At 38.7% G+C, this 13681-nt stretch overlaps 1 protein-coding gene and 1 long non-coding RNA gene across 7 annotated transcripts in view; one reads left to right on the plus strand and one right to left on the minus strand.

Moving 5' to 3' along the window:
* The window catches only part of LOC309475151 (uncharacterized protein), a 343736-nt gene that overhangs the window by 151033 nt on the left and 179022 nt on the right, over window positions 1-13681 (plus strand). For 3 of the 6 annotated variants that reach the window (XM_082137779.1, XM_082137780.1, XM_082137782.1), the window contains 2 exons: window positions 6094-6252; window positions 9677-9847. In XM_082137779.1, coding sequence (XP_081993905.1) covers window positions 6094-6252; window positions 9677-9847 — 330 coding nt within the window. The remainder of the gene's footprint in view (window positions 1-6093; window positions 6253-9676; window positions 9848-13681) is intronic. The other 3 variants (XM_082137781.1, XM_082137783.1, XM_082137784.1) reach the window with 1 other exon arrangement.
* Window positions 1-13681, minus strand: part of LOC309475246 — a 42663-nt gene that overhangs the window by 12710 nt on the left and 16272 nt on the right. The window lies entirely within an intron of this gene.

The following is a 13681-nucleotide window of genomic DNA, read 5'->3' on the forward strand; positions in this document are numbered from 1 at the left end:
GCCGCACCCGCCCGCCATCCGCTGATTGTTTTGCGGCCAATGGACGATGCAATGCTCTGCTGATACGAGCCGCAAGAAAGCCCTTGTCTGTTCTAGAAAGGATGCAGCAAAGGTATTTAATGCTAATGTATGAGGCATAGACCTACGCTGAGTTTCATTCATTTACGATGAGATGCGCTCTAGTTCACAATGCAATGCAAGTGAACGCGGCGTGCCGGCGCCTCCATGTCACAGTTATTATATTGTCTGCTATATTTGCTTTTTATTTATTACATGCAAATGGTTGATGAAACATTTATTAAAATTAAGATACAATTTGTACAAAACGAAATTCGCTTTAAAGAAAGGCTTTCTACAAAGCAAAACTTAATGAAGTGGTAAAAATCATTTCTGACGATTTACAAAACAAAACTTCAAATGATTGGCGGTCGGTCAGGGGGTACTTGGCAAAGAATCACATACAGTTGGAAACGACGTAGACCATTAATAACACAGACTGTTAACAATTGTTTTTAATTATTTAAACATTCTCTATGCTACATTTTTTTGTAGAAAATATTTTAATAACACGGTTTTGGTGGTTATAGAGTTCTAATGACGGTGTTCAACTATAACCGTCGGTCTCACGGTTATATAATAACCGTCACAGCCCTAGTTTCCACTATAAATAGGCATAACAGGGTGGACATGTTATGCTTTACCACATCAGTGAATCATTCTAAAACATTGAAAAAAGGGTGAATTAAGGAGTGATACTTACTCTGCTTCTTGAAGAGAATTTGCCGCCAAAAAGTATTCAAATTCCTGAGAGTCAAGTGATTAGAGGAACAGTCAAGAGGCATGTTCAGAGGAATTTTCCATCAGAGTAACAGGGGGGGGGACATATTATTTTAAAGACTTTAAGCATTAAAAATGTATTACTAACAAAAAATTTATTTTGGTGAGGAATATTATAAATAAGAATATACAACAATATTTAAAAAAATTTAGTTTATTTGATTTTTATTACTTATATTTAATAAAATATAAGTTTAGCAGTTTAGCCTACTTGCAATTTTTAAATTAATTAATCCTAGGTACATATTATTGTGTTCTATGGTAAAGGGGGATTAACTATTTAAGATGATCATTTAGAAACAAGTATTAGCCCAATACAATAGAATAAAATAAGCAGCTAGCTAACAACTTGCTTTGTACGTACAGCGAGTCGAAAACAAAAACGCCCATTACTAGGGCTGAACGATTTTGGAAAATAATCTAATTGCGATTTAGTTTTACCAATATTGCGATTGCGATTTTAATATGCAATTATTTTTTAAGCTCTTTATCTTTTCTATTATTCAACAAAAAAGACAATATGCAGATTTAAATAAATCAGAGCTGATTGAACACAGATGAGTATTTCTTCAGAATAAATGATATTTACAGCACACACATACACATACACGCACAAAAATTCCGGACAAGCAACTTTTTTACTCGGACAAGTGAATGACAGATTTACTTGTCCAAAGGACAAGCACATGAAAAGGCTTAATGTCGAGCCCTGCTCCTGCCATATTCTCCATATGCACAACAGTAGGAGTGTAATTTTAAACAGCCTTCAGACATCTTAGCCTGCTTGGGAGTCTGAAATGTGCCACTGAAATGTGCCACTTTCTCATTAAGCAGTTCACTTATTTCAGCCAGGTCTCTTCGCTTCTTTGGGGAATAGTAGTACATCTTAAAGATGGTTTTCAGTGTATCCTCAAATTTGACCAGGTACTCACAGCCTTCAACACTATCCAGCACAGCTAGCTCTAATTTGTGTGCCACACAGTGGATTGTTATGATGTTGGGTATCCTCTGTTTCAGTCTCCCAGCTACACCTGTTTTCACACCCATCATCACTGCAGCTCCATCAAAGTTTGCACACACTACTTTCTCCTTCCATGTGTCTTCCCTTGATACCCATGGTGTTCACTGCCTCATCAACAGCTTCTAAAACACCTGCAGCATTTGAGCTCTTGACTGGCTGACATTTGATCATGTATGTGGATATGTCACCATTGTCTTTCACATACATGACTTGAACCAACTCCTGTTCTATGATACCAGTGTCTGTACTGCCATCTGCAAGAATTGTTAAGAACTTGCTGTCTTGAATTTCTTTTTCAATCTGGTCTCTTGAGGTTTGTGCTATTCCTCCAATAAACTCTCTGCAAGCATGGTCATTGTGGTAAGTGGTACAAAGGTCTAGGCCATTTGCCGTTTGAAGTTTGCAAAGAGTGCTAAATTTGGCCAACGGTAATTCATTTTTTGCAACATAGTATGCTATTCTGAAAAGTTTTTCAGGACTTCTTGTTGTGCTTGGCTCATTTTTAGTATGTTTTTTGCAATTGCCGTTCTTTCTGGGAAAGACACTGCAGACTGGGCACCAATGCACTTTTTGTGATGCAGGGATTTGTCATGGGTTCTGATGGGGTCTTTCCTAAAATGAATGGTTCCAGTGACAAAACCACTCGTTGAGTCAGAAATAGTGGGGAATTGACGACAAACTCGACAGAACATTGTGTCGTTTACCTTGTCATGTTCCAGCCACAGAAATTCTTTTGTCCATGACATCAAAAAGCTGCGCTTTCTTTTTGCCTCAGTCAGATTTTTCTGAACTCTTCCGCTTTGTGGCTGTCTGTTTTTCTTTGTCTGTCTCTTTATCCTGACCTGTTTTTTTGGGCCGAGTAGAACTGAAATACTGCCGTAAATCCATGCTCCACTTAACATCGTCACGCGCGCACACACGATGTTCAAAATGTTCTCAAGTGCGCATGCAATCTCTGTCACTTAGCAACAATAAATTGACAATAATAAAGGTGTGGAAGCACCAGTTGTCTTTCCCAAACGCTCAGAACTTGCAGTTGGATGCCGGATGGGATGGAGAAATAATTACTCTTTGAAGTGAGATGTTTCTCTGACTGTTTCGGTACAAGATGCTAAGCATCAGGAGTTTTGAAAACAGTCACCTTGTGGAAGGTAAAATGTAAAGCAGCCATAAACCAGAGCGCAAAGCTCTGTTTTAAATCCTGACAGCGCTAAAAGTGTTAATTTTCTGAATAATTCACATATTGAAGTGTAGCAATACATAAATAATAATACAGACTTTTTTGAGGCAAGAAAATGGTGCTCTAATTATTTTCTGCTGTTTATATAGCAGAATGGTCTGAATGATGGTCCAGTCACATTTATTTACGCAACGCTTTTTACAATACAGATTGTTTTGTTTCAAAGTAGCTTTACAGTGACGCACAAACTAAAGCATTCGTGTGAAAGTGGAGCTTTAATTTTTATTGATCATGTGTTTCTCTTAAAACAGGCATGGAGATTCATGAGAAATTGCGCTGCGAGTAAATCAGCATGATCAAAAACTTGCGCGGTCATATTTTGCTTTAGGTCGGCGGTCGCGGCCGGCGTGAATGATTTTTTTTTTCTTATCAGTGCAAAAGAGACTCAAATACTCCATCGGGTTTTGTCATACAGACAAGTGTTATACAGCATTTAATACTGTTAAATGTCTTTTATTTGTGTATACTCATAATAAAAACAATGTTGTGTTTTTCGTAAAATAAAGAAAATAAACATGATGCGCGTTCTACCGTCTCACTTTAGTTCATTCTGAAACGCGACAGAAAATGAACTTTCACATATCTCAACTCTACACAGTCTACCCTACCTCAGCGAATGCTTGCCACACTGGCATGAGACATGTCTTTATTTTTAAATGATGTTAATTATATAAAAAACAAATATTCTATGTTTAAGTAATCCGTATGAAAGCATCGAGAGGTGCAGTTTCTCAAGCGCATCCTCATAATGTGATCACACCCACACGCGCACGAGCTGTTCAAAAGCAAAATATCTTAGTGAAGAAACCTTGTGCTTTTTATCGAGTTTGGAAGAAAATAACTAGGCTAGTCAATAATGTGAATAAAAGGAGGAATTTGATTACACTATTTCAGATAGCCTGTCGGACCGACCGGTTATGCATTTTGGTAGCCCGACTGGAGAACACAATTTCCCCGGGACGTCGGGCGAGCAATTTTGCGAGCCCTGCAATCTGAGCACGAGTCCGATGATGAAACATTGGAAGAACTAGTTATTCAACCCGATCCGCCATCGCAATGATGAAACATTGGAAGAACTAGTTATTCAACCCGAACCTCCATCGTAAGGACGACTTAAGCAGGACGTTTCTCAGTGATACGCTACTCAGTTTGTGGTAATAAAGCATTAAGCAACCCCCTTAGCTGTTCTATATTCACTGTAAAACACGGCTTCAAGGGGCTTATTGCTTTTATAAAACGGTTACTCCATAAAAATCTTCATTTTAATACTTATTTATTCATAAAATAAACACCAGCAACAAACAATATAACGTTATAACACATTTTTTCCTCCGCCAAGCACTACTAAAAGTAGTGAGAACGACAATCTGCATTAATAGACACAGTTTTAGGTAATAGTGGCCCACAGCTGATTAGCAGAAGTATTTCAGTAAGACAGTAATAACATGAGTTAGCCAGTTAGCACGAGACCTACACAATATAAAACACAAAACTAGGGATGCACCGAAATGAAAATTCTTGGCCGAAACCGAAAACCGAAAAAGAGGAAACCAAGGCCGAAAACCGAAACACCGAAAGAAATTATGCCAATTATTAGTACCATTGCATTTATGGCTATGACTGTGTACTAACTTTACTAAAATCAAGGCATTGCAATTGCATAAATTAATATTAAAGTTTCAAAGAATAAATCAATTAAAATTGTATGCAAATATTTATTTAGCACATTGCAAAGTATATAAAATTAAATGTTTAACTTGACCCCACTCATGTGTACATTAAATAATAATGTAAAAGCCTACTGGCCTGCAGAAAGGTTTAAAAATTAAATGTTCTCTCATAAAAACAAAGTGCATGTAGGCCAATACTGCCATAGCCCATAATAATATCTGCAGCTATATGCTCATGGACGTGAGTTGCAAAAACCATAAACAGCTAAGGTAAACACACACACCTCTGATAAATGACGGCTGCTCTGCACACACACGCAAGGTCTCTCGCTCCCTCTCTCTGCCGCGCGCGCTACGTATGCGCGCTCATGCTCGCTCGCGATTCCGGGAGATTTAAACTAATTTGCGGGCATCAGGGAGCCGCTATCAATACGCTGGAGACTCCCGGAACTTCCGGAAGACTTGGGATGTCTGTGTTTTGAAAATCGCTGTCCGTGGGTCACTCTCAGATATATTGAAATACGTCCACACCGCAGATATGTTGCTTCAGACAAGCACGTGCAGGCCGCGGTATCTGCTGTTTGCGTCATCACAACATTTCGGTGATAAAAGTCTTTCGGCCGAAAACCGAAAATGCACTTTTGGGCCATTTTCGGCCGAAAATTTTCGGTGGCCGAATATTCGGTGCATCCCTACACAAAACTAAGTAATTTGAACACCTGGTAGAAAATATATATATCAGTAATTAGTCATACTTACAGATTGTGATTCTGAGGATCAAGTTAGTCCAAATAAGCTGGGTACTGACCCATCTTTCTAGAGCAAGCGTTTTGCGAATCCTGCGTATTTTCAATATTGCCAAGATTACCCACAAATACGTTTTGTTTTTTTTTAATTGAGGAGCATAAGCTCAGATAAAGAAGGCCTAAGATCAATCAGATCCAAAAAGAAATACAAAACCTGTGATAATTGAGAGAAAACAAGTTGACAAAAAAATGAATCCCAATATTTGATGATAATATAGAGTAATAAGAGATTTTATAAGCAGGCTCGTTATTATTATTATAACAAGGTGGGGGGAAAAATCACAGAAATGATCAATTTTAGTTATAGCTGGGTGAGTAAAGTCTGAGATAACGCGAAAAAGATCATTCTCTCCGGGTCAAAATGATCCGAACACAACATGAGGGTTAAACATGCAGATAGTGTCACTCAAAACTATGCTTTTGTATCTGCCTCATTAAAGGTGACTTTATTAGCACAGTGTTTGTTTATGCATAACCTCATACAAATAATTTTCCTTGTACTGTGTTTAATGTTTTCAGAAAAGCATCTGTAATAATGGATATGGAGGAGAACTCTCCTGCTATAGAGAGGAGAGGAGAGGATGATGCACCATGTCCCAGCAGTGTGTCTATAAAGTCTACAGATTCAATGAATCCACCCATAAGTTTCGGAAGTGGAGCTGAGACCTCTGAACACATGTGAGATTCTTTGTCCAGTATTTGAGACACGAACCTGAAACATCAGATAGTGCTAAGAAACAAAACGATTGCTTTGTCTTCTCTCTGTATCTCTAGGAGAAAGAGAGGAGGCCCAATTTTGTGTTTTTATTACAAATGTTACTCCTGGTAGCTTATTTAAACACACACACACACACACACACACACACACACACACACACACACACACACACACACACACACACACACACACACACACACACACACGCATAAATTCTTCTGTAAAACCTTAGCTGTCTAAATCATCATTTATGGTCATATTAGTTTTTTAGGCGTTGTATTGTGTTGGCGAAGAAGATTTTATATAACATTACAGAGAAAGTTTAGTAAGCACATTTTTTTTTTAATTTTTGGCTTTTGTAAAGAAAAAGGAGGGACCAGTTCAAATTGACTTGAGGTTATCAACATTATGCCACTAGTACTGTTGTTTGAGCTAAACTTATTGAGCTGAAGCCATAATATTTAATGACAATTTGGGTATTATACATACAATTGAGTGGATGTTTGTTGTCTATTACGAACATGCAATATTAGGTATAAATATTTATACAACAGAATATTTTAGATACAATTATTAAAACTGCTTTGGCTAATGCCAGGCAGTGGCACACGCACAGATAGACCTCAACTGGTGCTCAAGCATCTGCCCTCTTTGCAAATGTGTCCTCCTGAGGGAGCATCCTTCACAATGAGACGTAGTGACTGCAACACAGTTAACACACGCAAGTCGAGCAGCATCCATGTGTTCTTGACCTGCCTTCATTAGTGACAGCCAGGTAACAAGTTTTGTCAACTTGATTTATTTTAATTAGGACAGATTTTGTATTTATTTCTAAAAACTGATTGATTGTAGGCTTCATTGATCTGAGGATAAAGTTAATCTCTGTAAAAAATAAATCCTGAAATAATCAAAATAGTTTGTGTACATGACTGTGTGGATGTGTGCGGTTGTGCGAGTGTGCATGTATACACACATGCACAGGTTCGAGGCCTTTATCTTTGCAAACACATATGTGAACATGAGCATGCGCCTGAACACTAAGGGCCCTATCATACACCCGGCACAACGCGAATGTTTTTTGCTAGTTTCAGCCTGACGCAGTTATTTTCATGTCCTGCGCCATGTTGTCTAAATAGGAAATGCATAGTTAAACTAGCAAAAGTGGATTTGGACACGCCCTAACTGAACTTGTGCCATGTGCTTTAGACCATCCACTTAGATCGTTAAAATAGGGCCCTAAATGTTTCTCTTATTTTCAATCTACCCCATTCATTTTCAATGGATGGTCATTTTTGACCAAATAAAAGCTCAGATCAATGAGGCCTACAATCAGTCAGTTTCAAAAACAAATACAAAACCTTTCCTAATTAAAAGAAAAGAGATGTGTAAGGAATTTTTTAGGCTGGTCATTTTTGACCAGGAACACCACAAATGTAACAAGGTGTAAAGGCAATTTTCAGAGGTTAATAAAAACAGCATCAAAGGTGTAAGAAACTTTCAAGAGGCAAAATTGTAATAAAGAGAAAAGGTTTATTCTTTGAGGATTCTTTTCATACAAGTCGCAGCTACCCAACTTGGAAACAGAACTCCTGCCTGACTCAACAAACATAGACATTTTTATACAGGTTTCTGACATCCTAACCCCTCCTTCCCAGTTTCTGTAGTTTTCCTTAAAGGTCCCATGACATGCTACTTTTTGTAGGCTTTAATATAGTCATTAGTGGTCCCTAGTACTGTATCTGAAATCTCTTTCCAAAAATTCAGCCTCAGTGCAGAATTATAGCCACTACAAGCCAGTCCCAGAATGAGCTTCCTTCAGACGGGCCGTTTCGGTGTCTGTAGCTTTAAATACTAATAAGGAGGAGAAAGGCGGCGCAAGGTGGAGGGTGGGTGTGGCCTTGACCATCTTGCGCAACGGTAACGTGGCGTGCATGTTTACGTTGGATATAGGAATGGCACGAAGACACGCAGTCTTTCAAGCATTTCAGTTTGACCCAGAATCTGATCCAGATGGAGAAGCAACGGATGAAGAAGTTGCAACTCAGCGGCTCCAGCAGGACGTTTCCGAATGGTTAGTTTAAAATATTATGTCTGGATACGGTACTTTATTCGGATGGTTTACAGTTATTATCATGTAGCTAATGCTAACCTACTGTTGCCTTTTCATGAGAGATCTGTAACGTCTGTATTTCTTATTACAATTACATCAAGCTCTGCGATATTGAAATGCGGATATCGCGCGCGCCATATAACCAACAGAAAAACGGTTATCCAAATAACAAAGACGTGTACAACACTCGCGTTAAAGTGTGTGTATTCACACACATAAACTGCATAACTTAGCTGCATAGCTAATGTTACAGCCACATTCTACGTGTAAAATCTAGGTAACCATAAACAGTAAAGCAACACACTTATATATCATTAGTTGACTTACTTGTCCGAGGTGTGTAGCTGAGCCAAAGAGAGTGATCCAGACTTTAGTTTCAGACGTTCAGCAAGCCCAGCTCTGTATTGACCCTTTGGTGTTCATTTGTACATCCAATTATTGAGCAATTGTTATGCTTTGCTCGCTCAAAAGCCATGATATCTCTCGTGGACAAACTAAAATCGCGCGCGCGCGTTCCTACTTCCTAGCGCATTTTCTCATGGGCGGAAAATATTCTCTGGGCGGGCAAAGCAGAGACAGGGGAGGTAACATTTCCTCCTTATGACGTCATAAGGAGGAGATTCAAGATCAGCGCGTATGAGCCTCCATTTTCTCAAAGGCAGAGAAAGATAGCAAAAGCTCGATTTACACCGATTGAAATTTTTTGAAACTTGGGGACCATATACAGGCTAGACTCATATTAATGTTAAAAAACCTCAGAAAGTGAAAATTTCATGTCATGGGACCTTTAAAGATATCCCATATCTTTAGCTGGTTTGGATTGGTTTCTACCCCCCTGGGCAGGTCAAACTGTTCTTTGTCCCTGAGAAGCCAAAAGGCCTCACAGAAACACATGATTAAATGAAATTAACAGTTTGGAAACAAATGAATAGAAGAAATACTGAATTTTTCCACAAAAAATCTGAAAAAAATACAGACATTCTCAAAAAAAATTGGGGAAGTAGTTACTGTATACCCTGGGTGAGTAAAGTCCAATGCGATAACACTAGCATTTTCAGGAAGAAGAAAATCCTCTCAATCCTCTCAATCCCTCAAATCCTCTGTTGAAAACACATGCAGATAGTGTCACTCTTGTTTTTTTGGGGGGTTTTTTTGTATCTTTTTTTGTATCTTCTATGCTTTTGCATCTGCCTCAGTAACGGTGACTTTATTTGCAGTGTTTATGCATAACCTCATACAAATAATTTTCCTTGTACTATGTTTAATGTTTTCAGAAAAGCATCTGTAATAATGGATACAGAGGAGAACTCTCCTGCTAAAAAGCGTCGCTATGAGAGGAGAGGAGAGGATGATGCACCATGTCCCAGCAGCGTGTCTATAAAGTCTACAGATTCAATGAATCCACCCATAAGTTTCAGAAGTGGAGCTGAGACCTCTGAACACATGTGAGATTCTTTTTCCAGTATTTGAGACACGAACCTGAAACATCAGATAGTGCTAAGAAACAAAACGATTGCTTTGTCTTCTCTCTGCTGGGTTCGTACAAGTTGCTTAAAGTCCTTGAAAACCGCTATTTTTATGAAAGGGTACTTGAAAAGTGCTTGAATTATTGAAAGACAATATATGTGAAAGTGTTTAATTTTATCGATAAAATATCTTTTCACACAAAATTAACGCTGTAGCCCGTCTGATATAGATGTACTGTACAGTAGGTAGTCAACCAGAATGCTGCAAAGAAAAAATAGTCTACTTGTTGATACACACTGAAAACTGTCAGTGGTTGTCGTTTTCAACTGATTCACATCATGAAAACTGGTAAAAACTTAAACTTCAAAAAATAGAAAAGTGAAACTCATTTAGAAACAGATTTAGTCACACAAAAACCACAAGTGTCTTGTGAAGAAACAGACTTGGCTGTATAACAATTTCATGCAAACAGAATATCGCTGTGGAGATCAGTGCTTTTTCCGCAGTGTAGAGCGCGCGCGTGCAGGGTTGCCAGATGGCACAGATTAAGTAAAACACGGGGCATAAAATGTAAGAGAAAAGCTCTGTTTGGGTGATTTGGGGGATTTAAAGGGTTAGTTCACCCAAAAATGAAAATTATGTCATTAATGACTCACCCTCATGTCGTTCCAAGCCCGTAAGACCTCCGTTCATCTTCGGAACACAGTTTAAGATATTTTAGATTTAGTCCGAGAGATTTCTGTCCCTCCATTGAAAATGTATGTACGGTATACTGTCCATGTCCAGAAAGGTAATAAAGACATCATCAAAGTAATCCATGTGACATCAGTGGGTTAGTTAGAATTTTTTGAAGCATCGAAAATACATTTTGGTCCAAAAATAACAAAAACTACGACTTTATTCAGCATTGTATTCTCTTCCGGGTCTGTTGTCAATCCCGCATTCACGACTCCGCAGTGACGACGCTGACGTAAGACACTGCTGACATGTTATCTTGTGCGCCCGAGCTTCGTTTACAGTGTGAGGGAGACGCACGCTGTAAACAAAACAATCTTCGCAAACATGTCTAAGGATTTCGACACAGAGGAAGACTTGCATTTTTTTGCCCAGCCATATTTATTTGAACCCGAATAACACGTCAGCAGCGTCTTACGTCAGCAGCGTCACTGCGGAGTCGTGAACGTGGATTGACAACAGACCCGGAAGAGAATACAATGCTGAATAAAGTCGTAGTTTTTGTTAGTTTTGGACCTAAATGTATTTTCGATGCTTCAAAAAAATTCTAACTAACCCGCTGATGTCACATGGACTACTTTGATGTCTTTATTACCTTTCTGGACATGGACAATATACCGTACATTTTCAATGGAGGGACAGAAAGCTCTCGGACTACCGTATTTTCCGCACTATAAGGCGCACTTAAAAGCCTTTAATTTTTTCAAAAAACGACAGTGCGCCTTATAATCCGGAGCGCCTTATATATGGATCTGGCGCCTTATATTAATGTCTGTAAAACAACCGCTGACTTAAACCTTTTGTTTATACTTTCGCCTGGCACCGGAGCGCGAGCCTCCGCTGACTGCGCGCGCACCTCCCCAAACAGACGAGGCATTTATACTTGACGCAACTGTTTTGTTTTAGACTGAACACCAGACCATACAACTGATTTAGACGCGCAAACTGGGTGCCGGTGTGATGAGATGTACTAATATCCGTCTGCTCGGGCAGATTCGGCTCAAAGTCGTGCATCATCGGATGCGGAGGCGCGCGCGCTGTCACAATGACGTCATTTTGCCGCGCGCGCGCCTCCGCATCCGAAGATGCACGACTTTGAGCCGAATCTGCCCGAGCAGACGGATATTAGTTTTTTATTACCTTCGCGCTCATGCGGACGCGTCGAGTATAAACAAGGTTTTACAGCTCAGCCACTTGTTTTTTCATATTTTTTTGCAAGTGGTAGATCTTGGTTTACATTTGGACTTTGGATGTGATCTTAGGCTTGAAAAGGTTGGTGACCACTGCATAACGCAAACCCAGTCAAACGTTTGACTGCAGTATCTTCTATTCTATGCGCCTTATAATCCGGTGCGCCCTATATATGAAAACAGTTCTAAAATAGGCCATTCATTGAAGGTGCGCCTTATAATCCGGTGCGCCTTATAGTGCGGAAAATACGGTAAATCTAAAATATCTTAAACTGTGTTCCAAAGATGAACGGAGGTCTTACGGGCTTGGAACGACATGAGGGTGAGTCATTAATGACATTTTCATTTTTGGGTGAACTAACCCTTTAAGCTATTTAGATCTGGCAACCACAAACATCAACGCTAGTGGGGACATGTTAACAATGCAAGATAATGCAAATGTCAAATAAAAAAAGCATTTTCAGGATAAATAACGAGCGGGCAAATATCGCGACGATTATTTAAAATTAATCGAGAAAGGCAGATATTGTTATCGCGATTAAAATACAATTAATCGTGCAGCCTTATTTTCATTGACTTTTATATTGAAAGCAATACTATTTAGTTAGTCAAGTCAACAAAATCAGTCTTTTTCTGATTTGTTCAATGTATGGATCTGTTTTGAAAATTTTCTTTCGTTGCTATGGCCGGGTATCACTGTCAGTCATCTCAATTCCGTGAATGATTCACAAAACAATAATTTAGCAGTTTTAAGACTTTTTGTGTCAGATAAGTTTTAAGGCAGATAAAAGCTTCATCATCATTTTCTGGTGCGATCGGCTGACAATCTTCCTTCATCAGTTTTGCCGTCTGTGCAGCGGCTCTTCTGGAATGTAAGCCTAGCAAATTTATGTTGTAATGTGCCATTGATAATTAAACAAAACGCTTGACTTTAATAAACCGTTACCTATTTAAGCATCAAGAACAGTAAAACATAAATGCTATCGGCCAACATCGGTTAACAGCATGTAGGCTACAATGTTATCGTCTAAATGCCTATTAATAAAGATGACAGGAAAACACAAAATATCAAATCAAACACAACAAAGCTCTTAAGTGTTTCGAATCAATAAATGAACATTTCAAAAGTTTTTATTTCTGACAAATATTAAACTAGAGACAAAATGATGAATATGGTGGAGCTGAGATTCAAACTCAGAACGGTTGAAGCTGACTGTTATTGCGTTGACCACAGAGCTATCGTCTGAACGCTGTCTAGAGAATGAGCTTAATGTATTATGCTCACGCAAAGCCGCATTGATGGAGCCTAATATTTTTCTATTTCAATGTTTTATGTTGAAATGTTTTCATTATTTGTTAAAGAAAATTATGCTAATCAGAACAACCTACTAGTAAGCCTATTTAATTTTTAATAAAGAATGCTAAAACACAAATGCTGACGACTAACATCGGTTAGCAAGTGACAGCAACACAGTTAACACACACAAGTCGAGCAGCATCCATGTGTTCTTGACCTGCCTTCATTAGTGACAGCCAGGTAACAATCATGTTTGCCATTAAGTTTCAACATTGTTTGCCACTGCTGTGAAATTAAATCACTATTCAAATATCTCAATAGAGCCGACCTAGTTTAAGATAAATACCTCCATTAAACTTAACAAGCAAACTAGTCTGTGTAAAATGGCATCATGTGAGGTCGAAAATGCCAACAAAATTAATAAAAATGCCCCCCAAAATAAAGATATGAAATGCCCCTTTATGAGTTCTTGTTATATTCATAATAGAGCAGTGACCTCTGGAGCCAAGTGAGATTTTTGCCTGTACAAAGGATACATGCATAGATGTAGATACATTTACAATATATTTTCGTGTGGCATGTCAGCATGG

The sequence above is a fragment of the Leuciscus leuciscus genome, assembly GCF_965113295.1.
Source record: "Leuciscus leuciscus genome assembly, chromosome: 15".
Taxonomy (NCBI): domain Eukaryota; kingdom Metazoa; phylum Chordata; class Actinopteri; order Cypriniformes; family Leuciscidae; genus Leuciscus; species Leuciscus leuciscus.